General features: G+C 64.0%; 2 protein-coding genes across 3 annotated transcripts; one reads left to right on the forward strand and one right to left on the reverse strand.

The window, feature by feature from the left end:
* The first annotated feature begins 569 nt into the window (after positions 1-569).
* Positions 570-9,604, forward strand: ADAMTSL5 (ADAMTS like 5). The gene is made up of 12 exons (XM_087425851.1): positions 570-1,050; positions 1,427-1,499; positions 1,603-1,694; positions 1,923-1,983; positions 2,130-2,238; positions 3,316-3,443; positions 3,885-3,996; positions 4,328-4,414; positions 4,552-4,712; positions 5,019-5,217; positions 5,291-5,362; positions 5,715-9,604. The coding sequence occupies exons 1-12, from the start codon at positions 995-997 to the stop codon at positions 6,014-6,016; spliced, it is 1,452 nt and encodes a 483-aa protein (XP_087281977.1). The 5' UTR covers positions 570-994; the 3' UTR covers positions 6,017-9,604.
* A 3,331-nt stretch (positions 9,605-12,935) lies between these two features.
* REEP6 (receptor accessory protein 6) lies at positions 12,936-18,221 on the reverse strand. 2 transcript variants are annotated; one of them, XM_087425852.1, is made up of 6 exons: positions 18,032-18,221; positions 14,791-14,884; positions 14,576-14,714; positions 13,618-13,786; positions 13,330-13,412; positions 12,951-13,117 (listed from the first exon to the last, which is right to left on the reverse strand). In XM_087425852.1, exons 1-6 carry the CDS (start codon positions 18,144-18,146, stop codon positions 13,103-13,105), a joined length of 615 nt encoding a protein of 204 aa, XP_087281978.1. In that variant the 5' UTR covers positions 18,147-18,221; the 3' UTR covers positions 12,951-13,102. The 2 variants fall into 2 exon arrangements, with proteins under 2 accessions (XP_087281979.1, XP_087281978.1); XM_087425853.1 differs by lacking the exon at positions 13,330-13,412 and having other exon boundaries at positions 12,936-13,117; positions 18,032-18,216.
* Between the last annotated feature and the right edge of the window lie 632 nt (positions 18,222-18,853).

An 18,853-nucleotide genomic window follows, 5' to 3' on the forward strand; every position in this document is an offset into this window, starting at 1 on the left:
CGGCCACACCGCCGGTCAGCAGTGCAGACACGAGGAGGTGTAAGTGTCTTGCTCCGGGGGCGGGGGCTCTGGGCAGTGGGAAGAGTGGTCCTTCCAGCCCCTCACTTTCCATCACCTGGACCCCCACCCCACAACCGTGCTGAGCTGGGAGCGGGTGTCGGAAGGCCATGCCCCTCCCCTATCTCGGCTCTCCGGTCCTGTCTCCTGGGCCGGCCGGGGCTCTGGGTGCAGACAGGGGCGGAGATGCAGCTGGCGGCCCAGCTCTGGGCAGAGAGGGGGACCTGCCCCGCGGCCCCCAGGTTCTCAGCACCTGGAGCCACCTCGGGCCCAGCCCTGGTGCCCAGGTCCCAATGTCAGAGCCAGGAAGGCCTGAGAACCCAGGAGACTGAAGCTCACGAGGGGCCCTGGGTCAGCAGGTCCAGCCTTCCCTTGCCCAGTGCACAGGCCCCGGCGCTGGAGGACGCCAGCTTGTCCTGCGTGTCCTTCCGCACTGCTGACCGACCGCTGGGCATCCTGGCCCTGGCCCTGGCCTGAGAGAGGACTCACAAGGCGGCCGCTTCCCTCCCTGTTTCCGCCAAGGCCGTGGTCACGTGGAGGGTGTGGGTGGCGAGTGACTCCATCCTTCCCCTGACAGATGGGGAAACTGAGGCCGCGGAGGCGAAGTCTCCCCCTCCAGCCCTCCCACCTCTGTCCCTCGTCATCTCACCCGTGGCCCTTTCCCTCTGCAGGCCGCCCTGGTGCTCTATCCCACACCCTCTGCTCATGAGGCCATGAGGCACCGACTGGACCGGGGCCAGGTCACCCCTCCCTGCCCGTCCCCCAATCCAGGGGCTCCCTGCTGCCGTGGGTCTGGGAGCTGAGGGGGCCCTGGAGGCCGGGGTGCTACTGGGGTGCCTCTGCCCGGGACCGGCCCCTGAGCCAGCCCCCACTGGCCGCCCCTTCTGCAAGGTCTCATCGAGTCCTGGACTGAGCCCAGCTGGTCCTCGCTGCACAGATGGGGAAACTGAGGCCTAGGGAGGCAGAGCGGCTGACCCCCGGCCATACAGGAAGGTAGAGGCGATGACGGTGGGAGTGTGAGGGGCCCCGGCCTGGAGACACCCGTGCACTATCCCGGAGTGATTCCTTACAGCATCAGACACTGAATAAGCACGTGCTGTGTGCATCTTAAGACAAGAAACAACCAATAAGAATAATAATAATTTTTGAGTCCTCCTTCTTCATACCAGGTTCTGTGCCCCTCGTTTTCCTTCCCTGATCCGACAGACCCCTCAAACTTTCCTGTAAGGGGGGCTCTGTTATCACGCCATTTTTCAGACATAAGAAGGGAGACTCAGAGAGGTTAAGTTACTGTCCGCAATCACGCAGCCAGTCAGGGCAGAGCTGGGGTTCACCAGCCCCCACTGCAGCGACCCCTCTGCCCCCCCAGACCCCGTGCCCTCCGGAACCTCCTGCTTCTGCTGTGGACCCTCCTGGACTGTGGTTTGGGGGGCAGTGCTCAGGTAAGGGGGGACATGAGGGCAGGGGGCAAAGGGACCCACCCGGCCAGCGGTGTGGGGCGCCCGCCTCCCTCCAGGCTGACCGGGCCTCTCTCGCCCCAAGTAGGGTCCGGGTGAGTGGACTCCGTGGCGATCGTGGAGTCGCTGTTCCAGCTCCTGCGGCCGGGGGCTCTCGGTGCGCAGCCGCCGGTGCGTCCGGTGAGTGGGCAGCTGGGCTCGGCCGGGCGGTGCGGGAGGGCTCCCTGCCCCTCCTCTGCTGCCCCAGGGCCCAGCCCTGGCCGCACCCTCGGCCTGCCCACACACGCTGTGCCTTTTAATCCCGCTGATCCAGCTGGAATGTGGGTGGGGTGCGGGGGTGGATGGGTGGGCAGGCCGGCCCTGGGGAGGGGGTTCCTGACCACACTCTGGCCACCCTGCTCCCCATAGGTTCCCTGAGGAGGAGCCGTGCTGGGGGGATTCCCACGAGTATCGCCTCTGCCAGTTGCCAGTAAGCTTGCCTGCCTCCCAGATGAGTCTGCCCTGAAGCTCACCTGGTCCCCACGCGTGCCCCCAAATACACTTGCTGCCCTGCCACGTTCCCTGGGCCCCCCCCGGGGCTGTCCCAGCCTCTAACCTACTCATCTCTGTCCCCAGGACTGTCCCCCAGGGGCTGTGCCCTTCCGAGACCTCCAGTGTGCCCTCTACAATGGCCACCCTGTCCTGGGCTCTCAGAAGGCCTACCGATGGGTGCCCTTCTACGGCGGTGAGCAGCCTGCCTTCCTGTTGGGCCAGAGGGAACAACTCAGAGCTGGCAGGGAGAAGAGGCCGCTAAGAAGGAAAGGGGACTTGGAGGGTTGCAATGAGAAGGGGGCATTAGCACTGGGGCTTTGAAGGATATATAGGAGTTGGTGAAGTGAGGGGGTGGAAAAAGCTTGTGCGAGGGTGTGAAGCAGGGTCTATTCTGCACAGGGTCCAACACCAGGCTGAGGATTTACTTGGAACTGTATCCAGAGGCCAACAGTTCTCAAACTTGCCCCGCTAGCAGGAAATGTTGCTGCATTGAGCCGAAAATAGCAAGTTATATAAGCATGTGCCCAGGGCAGCGCGCCTCCAGATTTAAGGGAGACAGGCAGCTTCAGACGCCTTGGTGGGGGCAGACACAGATAAGAAAAGCCCAGAACGGAGAAAGGTTCCATCCGTCAACCTCAGGGGTGTTTTTTTCCTTCACTCTAAGAATTGGCGGAAACCTGCCATGATCCCACCCCCGCAGAGGCCCGCCAGGGCCAGCGTGGGCTCCCATCCAGGCAGGGGCTGCCAGCCCGGCTCAGGGAAGGGGGACCCAGAGGGAGATTGGGCTGGCAGGGTGTGATCGGACTGCCCATTACAGCCCCAGGAGGGCTGGCGACACACCCAGGCTACAGGGACTCAACACTGCACAAACACTTTTGATTGGGCACCTGCTGGGTGTCCGAGTGCTGAGTGAGTTCTGCTCACTGCTGTACCGCAGAGCCCAGAAGTGTGTCTGGCAAACAGTAGGCGCTCAATGAGTGTTTGCAGAATGAACGAATGGATGCAGAACAGGTAGCGATGTTAACAACGGATAATATTTAAGGACTCCTAATATCAGGACTTAACACGAATGCATGAATGCAGCCCCAGGACACTTGCCTGGGAGAGCCCAGGCAGCTGGAGGCACTAAGATCCTGGCTGTGCCTCAACCTCCATGTGTAGCTTTGGCTTCATCTGCCCAAGGGGGCTGCCTGGGGGAGACTGGTGGGGAGGGAGCCGGAGCTCGGATGGAGGTCCCTGGATCGTACCAACAACTCCTTCTGCCCCCCAGCGCCCAACCAGTGCGACCTCAACTGCCTGGCCGAGGGGCACGCCTTCTACCACAGCTTCGGCCGCGTGCTGGACGGCACCCCCTGCAGCCCGGGTACCCAGGGTCTCTGCGTGGCTGGCCGCTGCCTCGTAAGGACTCGCCAGGCCCCGCCCAGCCCCGCCCACCTCCCGTCCGAGCCCCGCCCCCAGGCCCCATTCACTTAGTTCCAGGCTTCCCCTCTTCCTTAGGCCCCGCCCCTTGCACCAAGCCACGCCCTCAAAAGCCACGCCCCTCTGTAGACTCCACCCCCAAGCCTCTTCCCTCCAGGGCCTTCCCTTTTACTCCCAGGCCCCGCCCCCAGATCCCTTCCTTTTAGTTCTGTACTCCTGCCCTCTTCACTAGGCCCCGCCCCGTCCCACCCAGGCCCCGCCCCTCCCTGGGCTCCGCCCCCAGAATCCTCCGTCCAGGACCCACCCCAGGCCCAATTTCTTTCATTCCAAGCCCCGCCCCTTACCCCAGGCCCCGCCCCCAGGGCGGCCCCGGGCGGGTGGCTGTCCGTGAGCGCGTGCGTGGCCTCCCCACCCCTTTAGAGCGCTGGCTGTGACGGTTTGCTCGGCTCAGACGCCCTCGAGGACCACTGCGGCCGCTGCGGCGGCGCCAACGACTCGTGCCTCTTCGTGCAGCGCGTGTTCCGTGACGCCGGTGACCGCCCGCCCCATCCTACGAGCCCGCGCAACGCCGGCCCTTTAACGAGCCTCGGGCCCGGAAGCGAAGTCCCGTGCTGATTGGGCAGTGTGCGGCCCAGCCGCCCCTCGCTCTTCCTTCTGATTGGCCACTCCCAGATTGCCCCGCCTTTCCCAGAACAGATGGGGTTTTAACCCTTTCGCTGCTGCACTTAAGCGATAATAAGAACTCCAAACGTTTGCGGAGCGTTTTCGGAGTGCCAGGACCCGCAGTATCTCATTTAATCCTCAAATCATCCCTCAAATACACACCCGCCTGCACCCCAACACCGTCCTTCCCTCCCTCCCAGGTGCCTTCGCTGGGTACTGGAACGTGACTCTGATCCCCGAGGGCGCCAGACACATCCGCGCTGCCCACCGGAGCCGCAACCACCTGGGTATCAGGGTCCGAGGGGGGAGGTGTCCTGCTCGCCGCCCGGGTGCAGCCGGGGAGACTGAGGCTCGGGGAGAGGGACGCCAGGGTTGGGCGGTGGGAGGGGCCGGCCCGGGGAGCCCGCTGACCTTTCCCTTACAGCGCTGATGGGGGGCGACGGGCGCTACGTGCTGAACGGGAATTGGGCGGTCAGCCCGCCCGGGACCTACGAGGCGGCGGGCACCCTCGTGGTCTACACCCGCGCCGCAGCGGAGGAGACGCTGCACGCGGTGGGGCCCACCTCCCAAGACCTGCTCCTGCAGGTGCGGGCGGGCCTCTGAGGGGGCGGCTGGGCACAGGAGGGGGGGTTTAAAGGATCCGGGGGGAGGCAGGGGTCAAAGGAGGGAGGCTGGGGTCAGAGGGGGAGAGGCTGAGGTCAGAGGGGGGCAGCAGGGGTCGGAGGGTCAGAGGGAGAAGGCTGGGGACAGAGGGTCGGAGGGGGGAGGCTGGGGTAGAAAGTCAGAGGAGGGAGGCTGAGGTAGAGGGTCAGAGGGAGGAGGCAGGGGTCAGAGAGGGGAGGCTGGGTCATCGGTCCGAGTGTGGCTCCCTAGTGTGCAACACCCCTCCAGGTCCTCCTGCAGGAGCCCAACCCCGGCATTGAGTTCGAGTTCTGGCTCCCTCGGGAGCGCTACGGCCCCTTCCAGGCGCAGGCGCAGGCCCTGGGCTGGTCCCTGCGGCAGCCGCAGCCTCGGGAGGTGGAACCTCGGCCCCCCGAGCCTCCCGCAGGGCCCGCTGCCAGCCCCCCGAGGACCCCGACCCCTGCCCCAGGTGAGGTGGGGCCGGCCAGGGTAGGGGAAGCCGGGAGGAGAGGCCTGTGCCCCTGACTGCGCCGCCCCCACAGACCCCTGCCCACCCTGCCCCGACACCCGCGGTCGCGCCCACCGGCTGCTCCACTATTGCGGCAGCGACTTTGGTGAGAGACCCCTGACCCCAACCCTCGCCTGGCCCCTGAGTGACTTGAACTTGGCCCCTGTCCTGCCGAACTCTGACCCTGTTCTGACTTTACCCTCGATTCCTTGACCTGACTCCAACTTGACCCCTTCTTCTGACCCTAATTTGACTCCTCAATCTGACCCTTTGCCCTAATCTGACCCCTCACCCATTATTGATCCCTGACCTGACCCTGACACCGGTCCCCTCTCCACAGTCCCAAGGGGCCCCCAGTGCTCCCTCCCCCGACCCCCAGTTCCCTCGTCTGGCATGGGTGTGTGGATGGGTGCCCAGGGTGGAGCGTCCAGCCAGCCTCAGCACCACCCTGCCCACAGTGTTCCAGGCCCGCGTGCTGGGCCGCCTCCGCCAGGCCCAGGAGACCCGCTACGAGGTGCGTGTGCAGCTCGTCTACAAGAACCGCTCACCACTGCAGGCCCTGGAGTACGTGTGGGCGCCGGGCCGCTGCCCCTGCCCACCGCTGGCCCTCCATCGCGAGTACCTGCTGGCCGCCCAGCGCCTCGTCAGCCCCGATGGCACTCAGGACCGGCTGCTGCTACCCCATGCTGGCTATGCCCGACCCTGGAGTCCCGCTGAGGACAGCCGAATACGCCTGGTCGCCCGGCACTGCCCTGTCTGAGCCCCTGGACCAGGCCCCCGCCTCACACAGCAAGAAAGACATGCCTGACCAGGCTCAAACTCAACCTATTTCCCCTCTTGCCTTGGCTTCTGGGAGGCTCAGAAATATCTCCCACCGGAAGCGTGTGACTCTGTGTCACACACACTTAGACACCCCTGCACGCAGTCAGATCCACTGTCATAAGCAGGTAGGCACTGGTGAGGACACACTGAATAGACTCTAACTCCTATTTCCTCTCTCACTCTGGCTACCAGGAAACTCATAGCTATGTTATACTCAGAAATTTTGTGTCTGCTTTTATTCCCCTTGCCTCACTCTCACTTGCCTAGAGACACCGTTACAAACTAGCAAGGCCCAGAGGAAGACTTGACTAACAAGACATTGTAACGTATCAGTTTCCCCTCTTGCACTGGCTGCCAGGAAGCTCATCACTGTTTAACTCTCTGGCACTCTGTGCTCTCCCTTCTCGCTGCCACTTACACATACACCCTCACGTATTCAGAGACACCATCACAAGCAGGCATGCCCTTAAAAGACCCGCCAAACCAGACACTGTAATGTACCAATTTCCCCTTTTGCTCTGGCCACCAGAAAGTTCAGAGATCGTCTTGACAGCCTTAGCAATTGTAGGTGGGTTTCCTCCAGGCAACACTGCTGTTCACCCTTTTTTATTTCCATTTAATTTTTACAAGCAGTTTTTTACACAAGGGCACCCCAGTTAAATGTACTCGGCCACAGAGGTGTGGGGACGCACTGGTCATCCGATCCACAATCGCGCTGTCACAGCGTGTCCACGCGTGATCACACCCACCCCGTCCCCTCCTCCTCCTGCTCCAGCCCCCACCTCCCCTCAGCATGACCCTGTGTGGGGGGTGAGAGCAGGAAATATATGAGGATGGGGGGCAGGAGAGGAGTCGACAGGGCTTTATAGGTCCCAAGCCCCCTCCCTGTGCCCCTTTGGGGACCATTCATCTCAGGCCATCTCAGACCCTTCCCCAGTGGGGGAGGCAGGTCAGAGCCCCTGCTCTCAGCCTGTCCCTGTCCCCGTGTGTTCCTCCTCATATATTCTTCTGGAGCCAGGAGGACAGACCTCAGTTGTGTGTGAATTGGGGGTGTCTGTGGGGTGTCACACAGTCGCTCAACAAACCTCCCCCATGGAGCGCCCCTGAGGGGCTCCCTTTCTGCCTCCCCCCCAGACGGGGTGGCTCACGCTGTCATTTGGGGCAGTCTGTTCCTCTGTACCATCCGTGGTTGTGTTTTTCTCTGGTGCGAGGGACGGTGGGAGTGGGCACGGAGAGGAGGACGTGCGGGTCTCCATGGGCTCAGCCCCTGACACTGTGGGTGAACTTAGGCCAGGCCCCTCCCACTCTGGGCCTCAGTTTCCCCTTCTGTGAGCACCCTTTCAGTCCCTCCCGACCTCTTCCGAGCTCCTTCCCTAGCCCCTTGTTCATTCATGTATTCCTCCAATGAATATTTATGGAGCGCCTACTGTATGCCAGGGGCCCAGTGGTGCCTGGGCCGTCCCAGGCCTGGCCCTGTCATCTGCCCCAAGTGTGGAAGGTGGTGACCCCCTGGAGCCCCCACTCCTGCCGGGCCAAGAGGGGTGCAGTTCTGGAGGGAGGTGTGGGGGCTGGGTGCCCCCTGGTGGCAGGCCAGGGGAAGAAGAGAGTCAAGGCCCCTATGTTTGTTGCAGCCCCTGGGGCCCCTCGACCATGACCCCCATCGACACCCACTTCTCTCACGGGCGCTTGCCTTCCCTGGGAATGCCCCTCCCCACCCACTGGCCTCCTTCACCAGCACCCACTCCATGGCCCCTCTTCGTGCCCCTACTGCCGTTACCGTGCCCCCCATCATTAGCCCCAGTGTGTCCCCTCTGCCTCACTGAAGCGTGGAGATGTGTCAGGGATGGCGGTCTCGGCCTTCTCAGCCCTGGAGCTCACGGGACAGCCCTGCCACCAGCTCTCAGATGGGTGCCCCCTAACCAGCTGGACCTACCGGCTGGGCAGGGCACCTGCCAGGGCATGTCCACTCCGGCAGGATGGCCTGTGGCCACACGAGCAGTGACTCCTGCCTGTCTCTCTACAGCCCCGCCGTGCGGCAACATGTGTCCAGTAATGATCCTGTCTCAGCAGGCAGCAGATGTCACAATGTTTTCCTGATTTGCTCTTTAGCTTTAAAACAATTTAAAGAGAGAAGAAAACATTGCAATTCTAAAGATGCTCCACTTCAGCAAGAGTTCACGCGGCACCAACATGCGCCCTCGCCAAGAGAAAATATTATGCCCTGTTTCGCTGCTTTACATTTAAACGCGAATAAAAACTCCAGGCGGTTCCATAGACTGACGGCAACGGAGTGACTGAGTTCTGATTCTGCGTCTCTCCAGTCCCGGCTCTTTTTATTATTTACTGTGTCCCCGGAGGATGCACGGTGCCCTTTTGCGTGAGAGACCCAAACAGCGCCCAGAGATGACGGTGACGGCGGGCGGAACGTCCTCTCCCAGGAGGCGCCCAGCTGAGCCCTCGCGTGCGGTGCGGAGGGGGACTTCTCCCCATCGGCTTCCTGCAGGAGGCGGTTCATAAAGAATTCAAATGAGCAAGGTTGAACTTGCATCTCTGTTACTAAAACAATGTCAGTTGCCACAATTGTTTCATTAGCTCCGGGAAGGATTGTTGCAACAACGTTGGCTGGCTCCAGGGTCCCGATGCTCGTCCTGTTGTCTTTAATTCTCCACAGACAGGGCAGCCCCATGTCTGCAGCCGCCTGCCCTCCTCTCCCGGGGACCCTGGCCCAGAGGGCTGACCCCCCGGAGGACACGTGCCCGGTCACAGAGCTGCAGAAAGCCCCGGCCGGTCCTACAGCCCCGGGCTTGGACGGGGGCGTGCGGGGGCGAGCGGAGGAGCCGCTTGGGAAGACAGTTGGGCGTGTCTGCTACGGATGATGGCCCCTCGCTGTAGTGGGTTGAATCGCTGGGCCCATGTCCCAACCCCCAGACCCTGTGAAGGGGACCTTATCTGGAAAAAGGGACTGTGCAGATGTGATTAAAGGTCTCAAGATGAGGGCTGGCCCTGTGGCTTAGCGGTTAAGTGCGCGTGCTCCGCTGCTGGCGGCCCGGGTTCGGATCCTGGTCATGCACCAACGCACCGCTTCTCCGGCCATGCTGAGGCCGCGTCCCACATACAGCAACTAGAAGGATGTGCAGCTGTGACATACAACTGTCTACTGGGGCTTTGGGGGAAAAAATAAATAAATAAAACTTAAAAAAAAGGTCTCAAGATGAGATCATCCTGGATTATCCAGGTGAGCCGTAAACCCAATGACAAATGTCCTCAATAAGAGACACACAGAGGAGACAGAGAGGCCACGTGTTGAGGGAGGCAGAGACGGGAGGGATGTGGCCACAAGCCCAGGACGCCTGGAGCCCCCAGAAGCTGGGAGAGGCAGGAAGGACCCTCCGCTGGAGCCTCTGGAGGGAGCGCGGCCCCGCCACACCGTGACCTCAGGCTTCTGGCCTCCAGAATGTGAGAGAATAAATCTCTGTTGTTTTAAACCCCGCCGTGTGTGGTCATTTGCTCCGGCCAGCCCAGGACACTCACACACTCACCCTGCACCCTGTGATCTCTGACAGGCACATGCCATGGGAAAGGAGCCCTTTGCTCACTGGAGGCCAGTTCTAGAATGTTCCGAAGCTTTAGTCATAATAGCCCCAAACTAGAAACAGCTGAAATGCCATCGGCAGGGGATCGGGGCGCATGAGCTTCGGCCACCCCGAAGGACCGCAGGCCACCCACCAACGAGAAAGCACGAGGTCCTGACAACTCGCACAGCAGCCGGGAGTCGGACAGACACGGCTCTGAGTCAGACAGGAAGGGACAGAGACAGTGTGGGTGACGTAAATGACGTCCAAGGACAAAGTAAACAGAGTCAGGATGGGGCTACCTTGGGGGCAAGGGACTGGGAGGGGCTGTCACTAGCGCTGAGTGCTGGGCACGCTTCTCTCTATGTTTAAATTAAAGCCCAAGCAAATCCAAGGGCCCCAGGTCACAGTGTCCACCTGGGGAGACAGGTGTGCCCTCCCACTTGGGCTCCCTGGTGGGCTGAGCCCGGGGACAGTCCTGGAGAGGCACGGCCTGAGCGCCCCACACCTCAGTGAGGCAGAGGGGACACCCTTGGTGCAGGTGCAGAGCAAGCCAGTGCCGTCCCCTCCCCTGGACCTCAGCCACACAGCCTTCTCCAAACAGCTGGGCCGGAGATAAGCAGATTCTGAGATCCCTGTCCCCGACGTCCTCGTGGACTTCTCTGCAGGGCGGGGGCTCATTAATGATTACCCTCCACCCCTCCCTCCTGGCAAAGCCTCCGTTCCCGAGAAAATGCCAAAGTCCTCGCTGTGCCTTCCAGGTCCCTGCACGGTCCACCCCCAGACTCAGCGGCTTTCATCGCCTCACTGATTCGGCTCCAGCCACACCAGCCTCCCTGCTCTGCCTCCACCCGCCAGGCACCATCCTGCCTCAGGGCCTTTGCACGGGCTCTTCTCTCCGCCTGGTATTCACAAGACCCATGCCTGCATCTGAGTCATCTCTTTGCTCAGATGTCACTTCCATAGAGGGGGCTCTCTGACTCTTCCTCACATTGAGCCCCACCCCCAACTCCTGGCTGCATTTTTTCCCCATGACCTTCACCTCCTTCTGATGTGTCATATGTTTATCATATCGATTGTCGCCTCCCCAAATCCTCAGGAACCAGGACTTTTTCCTCTCTGGGCCATCACTGTACACGTGGCTCCTGGAGCAAGGCCTGGCATACAGTAGGCGCTCAGTATTTGTTGAGGGATCAAAGGAGTGAATTGGACCCACTGCTCCCCAGAAGCGCCCAGTGCTTCCCCTACCCCCACCCAGGGGAGTCTCAAGGACGAGGACACGGGCTGTGGTGGTGGTGGCCGCACAGGGCTGCCTTCTTTGTGGGAAAGCCGTCTTTGATGGACAGGGCCACCAGCAGCTGGGGACAAGCTGGGCTGCTAAGGGGGGAGAATGTGACGTGTCAGAGGATTGTGGGACATGGCTGATGTGCTTGGGCAGAAACCAAGAGTGTCTCCAGACACCACTCACCATCCCTGGGACAATCGCACCCGGCTGGGAACCACCGAGTCACGGCCCCCGGGACAGCAGGTTTATCTTCGGAACCCTCCTCTTGTGTGTCCACTACAAGTTGTGGCTAACTGGAGTCTCGGGGACGCAAGGCCCGGGTGGGCGGCCGGACCGTGATGACGCTGCGGGCCCAGGGCCTCCCCAGCTGCGGCTGCACACGCCTCACCCGGGGGCTGCCTCCCACGGAAACACGCACGGGGCTGCCGCCGGGGATGGGTTGAAGCCAGCAACCGACAGACGGGGAGACCCCAAACCCGGCCCCCAGGCTCAAGGTGGAGCCAGCTCCAGGTCCAGTGCACACCCCGGGACCCCCCCAACACTACCATGTGCTCAGCTCCCCCCGCCGCCCAGTTTCCAACTCAGGCTCTGCTTCCTGGGACCCCGACTTAAACAGAGGCTGCTCCGGGGCCAGCCCCGCGGCGGAGCGGTTAAGTGCTTGTGCTCTGCTGCTGGCGGCCCGGGTTCGGATCCCGGGCGCGCACCGACGCACCACTTGTCAGGCCATGCTGTGGCGGCATCCCATATAAAGTGGAGGAAGATGGGCACGGATGTTGGCCCAGGGCCAGTCTTCCTCAGCAAAAAAAACCAGGAGCATTGGCAGATGTTAGCTCAGGGCCGATCTTCCTCACACACAAAAAAAAAAGACGAAAAAACAAAACAGAGGCGGCTCTATTTTTTGATATACTCTTGGATCGGATTGGCTGGTTTTTGCTCGGAGTTTTTGCATCTATATCCACTCGTCAGGCTTGTCGCCTTCCTTGCTTGTCCCGTCTCCGCCTGCATTTACGACCGGGGTCACGCTGGCCTCAGAAAGGCATCCAGGGGCCGGGTGGAGAGGGGCCTGTCGGTGCCCACCCGCCTCCCCTCTCCCTGTTTCCACGAATGCCGGGCTGCCGTCGAGGGCTGGCCCGCAGGCCTGTGCGCAGAAGGCTCTCTGGGCCGGCCCCGAGCTGCCTGCAGGGGGCGCTGCCTGGACGGAATGGCCCAGGCCCGCTCCCTACTGGAGTTCCCGGGGCCCCCTCTCAAAGAAACAACGTGGACTCCAATTCCCGTCTTGGATCCGGCTCGGCCACCTGGGGAGACCTCGAGCAGGCGAGTTCGCCTCCCTGGGCCTCGGTTTCCTCATCTGTAAAGCGTGTCGCACAGCTTCGGGTCCTGATGAGATGAGACTCTGCCGTGAAGCCCCCCCATTGAGGACAGACGGGAGACGAGGCTGGTCCCCGAGCTTTATTGGGGCCCCTGCTAGCAGACCAGGTGTTTGAGCCGCCAGCAGTGGCGCAGGTAGCGGAGCCCGTGTCTGTGGAGGGGCCAGGTGACCTCTGTGGTGACCTCCGTGGTGGACTCGGAGCTGGACTCCAGCGAGGACTGGGACGGGCAGGTGGCGGGCCGCTCGGACACCGCGGGGCTGCCGGGGGGCCGCGTGGGCGACGGCTCCTCATGTGGCCTGCTGGACTCGGCGGCCTCGGGGGCCCAGTCCCCCGGCTCGTTGGGGGTCTTGCTGGGGATGGCGGTGCCGCTGGGGGACTGCACGAGGGGGGCTGCCTGGCTGGAGGAGGGGCTGTGACGCTGCCCGGAGCCCGAGGACTGGCGGCCCGGCTGCGAGGGGCCCAAGGAAGTGGCAGAGGGCCGGGGGCGCTGCGGGCCGGGGGCGGGGGGCCGGCTGGGGGCGTCAGCTGGCGGCTGGGGCCGGCCCTGCAACTTGCCGGGCAGCTGAGAGCCGCTGGCAGAGCGGGCGGCCTGGGAGCGAGGCTGGGACTGGCCCGCGGCGGGGCGCGAGGCGTTCCCGGGGGCTGGCTGCCGAGGGGCCGAGGGACCCGTGGGGGGCTCCGCCGGGGCGTCAGCCGAGGCGTCCGCGGACTTGGGCTTCGACGTCTTGTCCAGCCTGCCGGCCGGCAGGTCTGGGCTGGGGCCGGGCGGGGCCTTCACTGGTCCTTCTGGAGCTGGGTCACGGCTGCTTTGGCTGCAGAGAGAGGACGTGGGGTGAGGGCCTGGTGCTGCGCTCAGCTGCCGGGACGGAGGCTGCGGGGGCCGGTGTGGGGTCAGCTCACGGGGCCAGCGGCCATCCTTGGCAGGGACAGAGTCACATGCACACGCGCGCACACTCACACATACGCGCACAGGCGCACACGAGCACACACAGAGGCCCTGCCCCCAGGGGCGGGGGTTACGTACGGTCGGCTCCGAGGGCAGCGGGGGGCTCCCCACCGTGGCCGCCGGGGTGATGAGGGCCCGGCTACGGGCCAGGGTCTGCAGGACTGGTCCCCGAGAGCGTGGGAGAGAGAGGCGGACAGTGAGGGGAAGGCGGAGCGCCGGACGGCCAAGGCGCCAGCCGGAGGGAGGCACAGTCGGGAGCGAGGAGGCGGGAGTGGAGGTGAGGGGGGCAGCAGGCTGGGACACGGATGGATGGACAGACAGACGGAGAACGGGATGACGGACACCCCACACCCCGCAGGCACTGACCGTCCCGGGTGATTCCGGCCGCCACGTCCAGGGCGCGCCCGCTGAGGTCGCTCACGATGCTGTCCACCGCCTCGTGGTGCTTCAGAAACAGTGGGCGGACCACGCGGTGATACAGCAGCTGAGCCCCGTTCCACGGCCCGGGCACCATGCAGAACAACAGGAAGGCGCACTGCGGGCACGGGCCCAGTCACACGTGGGCCTGCCCTGGGTCCCATCAGGTGGGCCGGGCCTCCCCCATCAGACACCCCTTGGGATGAGCCTGGCCTCTCCCATCAGACACCCCCTGGGATGAGCCTAGCCTCCCCCGTCAGACACCCCTTGGGATGAGCCTAGCCTCCCCCATCAGACACCCCGTGGGATGAGCCTGGCCTCCTCCGTCAGACACCCCTTGGGGTGGGCCGGGCCTCCCCTGTCAGACACCCCTTGGGATGAGCCTAGCCTCCCCCATTAGACACCCCTTGGGGTGGGCTGGGCCTCCCCCGTCAGACGCCCCTTGGGGTGGGCCGGGCCTCCGCCGTCAGAAGCTCCTTGGGGTGGGCCGGGCCTCCCCTGTCAGACACCCCTTGGGTTGAGCCTTGCCTCCTCCATCAGACACCCCTTGGGGTGGGCTGGGCCTCCCCCGTCAGACGCCCCTTGGGGTGGGCCGGGCCTCCGCCGTCAGAAGCTCCTTGGGGTGGGCCAGGCCTCCCCTATCAGACGCCCCTTGGGATAAGCCGGGCCTCCCCCGTCAGACACCCCTTGGGATGAGCCTGGCCTCCTCCATCAGACACCCCTTGGGGTGGGCCGGGCCTCCCCCGTCAGACACGCCCCTGGCCGGGCCTGTTTCCCAGGAGAACGGGCTGAGTTTCCCCCTCACACCCCAGGAGGCAGCAGGCAGGGCCCCCTCAGACCCCCGGTCTCCTGGCCACCCGCCCGCTGCTGGGAACCACAGCCACACGTGTCTCCTGGCGGCGCCCACCTTTCCCGCGTAGTAGAAAGGGAACCAGGACAGGAGCAGATCGCTGAAGAACTCGGCCAGCCCGAACAGGCCGTACACCACCCAGTAGGTGAGCCACACAGTGTCGTCCTCTTTGCTTGGGCTCTCGATGGCCTTGATTCTGGGGGGAGGCGCAGGGGTCAGGGGCTGCCCGGAGCCCCCGGACGCCCCACCGCCCGGCCAGCCCCGGCACTCACGATGCATATGCAGGGTACACAAAGCCGATGAGATTGCACAGCAGAGACGCCCCGTAGCCGAATAAAAGATACAGGCCTAGCAGAGTGGCGGCTCCTGCAGAAAAGAGAGGCGTGAGCGGGGCTCCCACGCACTCTGCGCCCGCACTGCAGCGCCCCGGGCTCCTCTTGGCCTGGCCCCCGCGGTCCGCAGCTGTCGGTCCTCCCAGAAGCCTCGGCGACCCCTCCAGGATGCATTAGTTGCCCCCACAGCACCTGGGCGACCCCCAGTGTGGCCCTGAACCCCAAGTCGTGTATCTGCAACCAGTTAACATATCCGTCTCCCCTACAGGACTGTGAGCTCCCCAAGGACAGGTAGGGACCTTGGCCCTGGTAGGTACAGAATAGCTGCCCAATAAACGTTTGTTGAGTGAATAAGTGATCGTCTGCAATTATACCCGCCTCACTCTAGGTCCTATAGAAGGGGCTGGGCACGAGAGGCCAGCGTGTGAATAAAAGTAACAGGAGAATAACCTGAAAGTGAGGCCATTCTGTTGTTAAGATGTGATTCCTGGTGAGCAGAGAAAGCCAACAGCGTCTTGCACTTTTATTTTAGGGTAAGGCTTTGCAAGCCAGCCCTGGGGGTCTAGGGGTTAAGATTCGGGGCTCAGTCCCAGTAGGGAAGCACACCCCCGTCTGTCGGTTGTCATCCTGTGGCGGCCCCGCGTGGCTGTGATGCTGAAAGCTATGTCACCAGGATTTCAAACACGAGCAGGGTCTCCCGTGGAGGACAGGTGCCAGCAGTTTCCAGACTAGACAGACTGGGCAGAAGGGCCTGGCCACCCACACCCCAAAAGACTGGCCATGAAAACCCTGTGAACAGCAGTGGAGCATCGTCCGATAGAGCGCCGGGAGGGGACAGGGTGGCGCAGAAAGACCGGGCAGGTACCGCTCTGCTGGACACAGGGGCGCGGGGAGTCGGGACCCACTCGATGGCACTGACAACAAGGGTTTCTCGGTCTCGGCACTGTGGACACTCAGGGCCGGGTCACTCTCTGGGGGACCGTCCTGGGCGCTGTGGGGGGTTGAGCAGCATCCCTGGCCCCCACCCACTCCATGCCAGGAGCACCCCCAGTGTGACAACCACAGACGTCCCCAGACAGCGCCTGGTGTCCTGAGGGGGGCACATGGCCAAGTGTGAGAACGCTGGTCTTAGTGCAGACAGCAAAGCACAGTCTCGAGTCCCCAGACTGAGGAAAGCCCTCAGCTCTCACACTCACTCTCCACGCGACACCAGCATTTCTCTCTGCTTGGAGCCTCAGTTTCCCCATCTGTCAATGGGTGGCAGTGGCCCTGCCTCCTGGGGCTGCTGTGGGGTTAGGTGAGTACAACTCGGCAGAGAAGACTCCTTTCCACAGCTGTACTGAGCGCGTCCCGGCCGCGCACACAGGCTCCCAGCCCCGAGGGCTCAGAGGAGACAGCGTGAGGGGTGGAGGGTGGCAACCGCCCCATTTATTAAGTGCTTCTTGTATGCGGGGCTCTATCTCCCGCAATGGCCAGAGCAGAATGGAAGCTGGGGGGAGGGGGACTCCCCGCGGTCACGGGGCTCCTGGGAGCATTTACAGCCTCCGCCTCCTCCCCGAGGCTGTTATCTCCAGACATAGTGGCCACTGTGGACCAAAGGGCAGAGACAACCCCACGCTGCTCTCTGCCCCATTCACCTTTATCCACTGAGGTCTGGGTCAGGAGTGGGAAGGAGGCCGGGTCACCGCCTCCTCTGAGTTTCCACGCCTGCTCCCCGGGGCAGGGGATCTGCCATTTGGGGCAAGTGGGGCCCAGGAGTTCCCACATCCGGGTGAGGGGGCGGGGGACACCACCCTTCCCCTGGCTCTCCCGGGCACACCTCCCTTTGATCCCTTTTCCTGCAGCCTCAGCAACAGCAGGATGACCTTGGACGTGGGGGTGGGGGGGCGCAGCCCTGGAGATCAGCAACAGATGGGCCCCGGGGGGTGGGAGGGGGGTCAGCCTCCCACACAGCCCCTGCCTCTCTGGGCCTCAGTTTCCTCCCCTTGGCCCCCAGCCCCCTCCGGCGGGCCCCTCTCCAGTGCTCTATGACCTAAACTCCCCGCCCACTGGTACCAGGGATGTGGAAAACCAGGCCGGAGGTCACTGCCTGCTCCCAGGGGCAGGTCCTTGGCTGAGCAGACGTGGGTTGGGCACCGGGGACCTGGGGGTATGGATTTCCGACCCTCCTGGGGCTGCCTGGCATGGGAATCCGCCAGCTGGCGGGAAAACGGGGGGAAAGCGACCTCCCAGGATCTGCACGAAGAAGGTTCTCAAAACACATGCTGCGTCCTCATCCAGAGCCACCCCCCCGCCCAGCGTCCGGACAAAATGTCCTTGTGATTTGTTCCAGGGGGCCTTCCTGGAAGAGGCGGCAAAGCAGACGGGCCTGGAGCACCACAAAAGAGGGGAGGGAGGCATTTGAAGGGTGCTGACTAGATAGTTTCGGAGAGTGGCAGGGGCCACTCAACGTCACTGAGGAGGGAGGGAGAAGAGGATTGGGGAAGAAGTTGCAATCAGGGCTGGCTGGACCTCCCTCTTCGTGGGCCCCATCTAGTCAGTCTCCAACCCCACCACAGCTGTCAAACAACCCAATTCCAACCCAACTATTCAGGCGCAGTGGGCCAAGCCACTGGGCGGGGGAGGGGAGACGGCAGGCCAGGGGGGAGGTGGGAGTGACACCCCCCCCCGCCCGGGGCCTGGAGCATCCCCTGGGAAAACGGGAAGTTCTCTGCACTTGCTTCCAGGCTGAGGTCCGTCCGGGAAGGGGGTGGTGAGACTCGCAGGGCACTGGCTGCCTCCTCGGCCCCTGACGGGAGGGGGGTGAGGGGGGAGGGGGTGGCCGGCAGGACAACTGGATGAACCGGACTTCGGCCTGGCGGGCACCCAGGGCCCCGAGGGAGGGGGCAGACCCAAGGCCGGAGTGTGGGTGCTGGAGGGGCCGAGACAGGGGGAGGCCCTCGGCCGAGCTAGCACGGCGGGCGCAGGGGAGGGGCTGCAGGCAGGCCCCGGGGTCCCGCCCACGACCCCTCCGCGGGACCCGGGTCTCCGCGCTGGACGCAGGGCGCGCGCCGCCGTCCGAGCCGGACCCCGCAGCCCGGGCCGGCCGGCGCGGGGCAGGCGCGAGGCCCGGGTGCCCAGGGCCTCAGTGTGCCCGTCGGCGAAATGGGGCGGCGGCGCCGAGCGCCCCCCGACGGCTCACCCGCGGCCAGGTACCGCTTGTCGACACCGGTCCTGGCTTCGAGCGCCCCCAGCGCCTCGGCGGCCGGGTTCCTCTGCTCCAGCAGGCGCTCGAAGCGCTGGCGCAGGCCGTCCATGGCACCGGCGGGCCGGGGCCCGGCAGCCCGAGCTCGACCGCGGCCCCGCGCACCGGCCCCGCCGCGCGCGCGCCGCCTTCCCCGCGCTCGAGCCGCTCCGCTCCGCCCCCGGGCCGGTCTCCGCCCCCTGCCCCCCGCCCCGGCCAATGGGAGGGCAGGGCGGACAAAGGAGGTGGGGCCTGCCCCGTCTCCCCCGCCGCATGGCCCTCTGGCGGGCCGCCGCCGCCGCCGCCGCCGCCGCCGCGACTCCCCCGGGAGGGGGCGGGGCGCGGCGGCCGAGGGCGCCGATTGGCCGAGCGGGAGCGAGACGTAGCTGATTGGAGGGGCGTGGTCATGGCCGGGGATTATTGGCTTCGCCGTTGTTGGGGGTGGAGCTGGAGGGGAAGAGAGGCGTGTGCTAGTGGGTGGAGCCGGAGAAAGGCCAGCGCTGATTGGAAAAACGGCAAGGGATTCATTGGCGAGAACAGAGGAGGGGCGGGGCTAAGCATAAAGGAGGCTGGGCGGAATACGAGCGGTGCGGATGGAGGCGGGGCTAAATTGAGGAGACGGGCTTACTCAAGAGCACAATTCTGATTGGACCGGAGAGGAGGCAGGGCTGATTTCAGAGGGAGGGGTGTGTACGAAAGTGGGCGGGGCCAGATCATGGGGCGTGGTCAATTGTAGCAACAGTGAACTCGCTCCCCTGAGTCAGAAGGTTTGAGTCATTG

Source organism: Ceratotherium simum, chromosome 39 (assembly GCF_057802395.1).
Source record: "Ceratotherium simum simum isolate JZ-2026a chromosome 39, ASM5780239v1, whole genome shotgun sequence".
Classification (NCBI taxonomy): domain Eukaryota; kingdom Metazoa; phylum Chordata; class Mammalia; order Perissodactyla; family Rhinocerotidae; genus Ceratotherium; species Ceratotherium simum.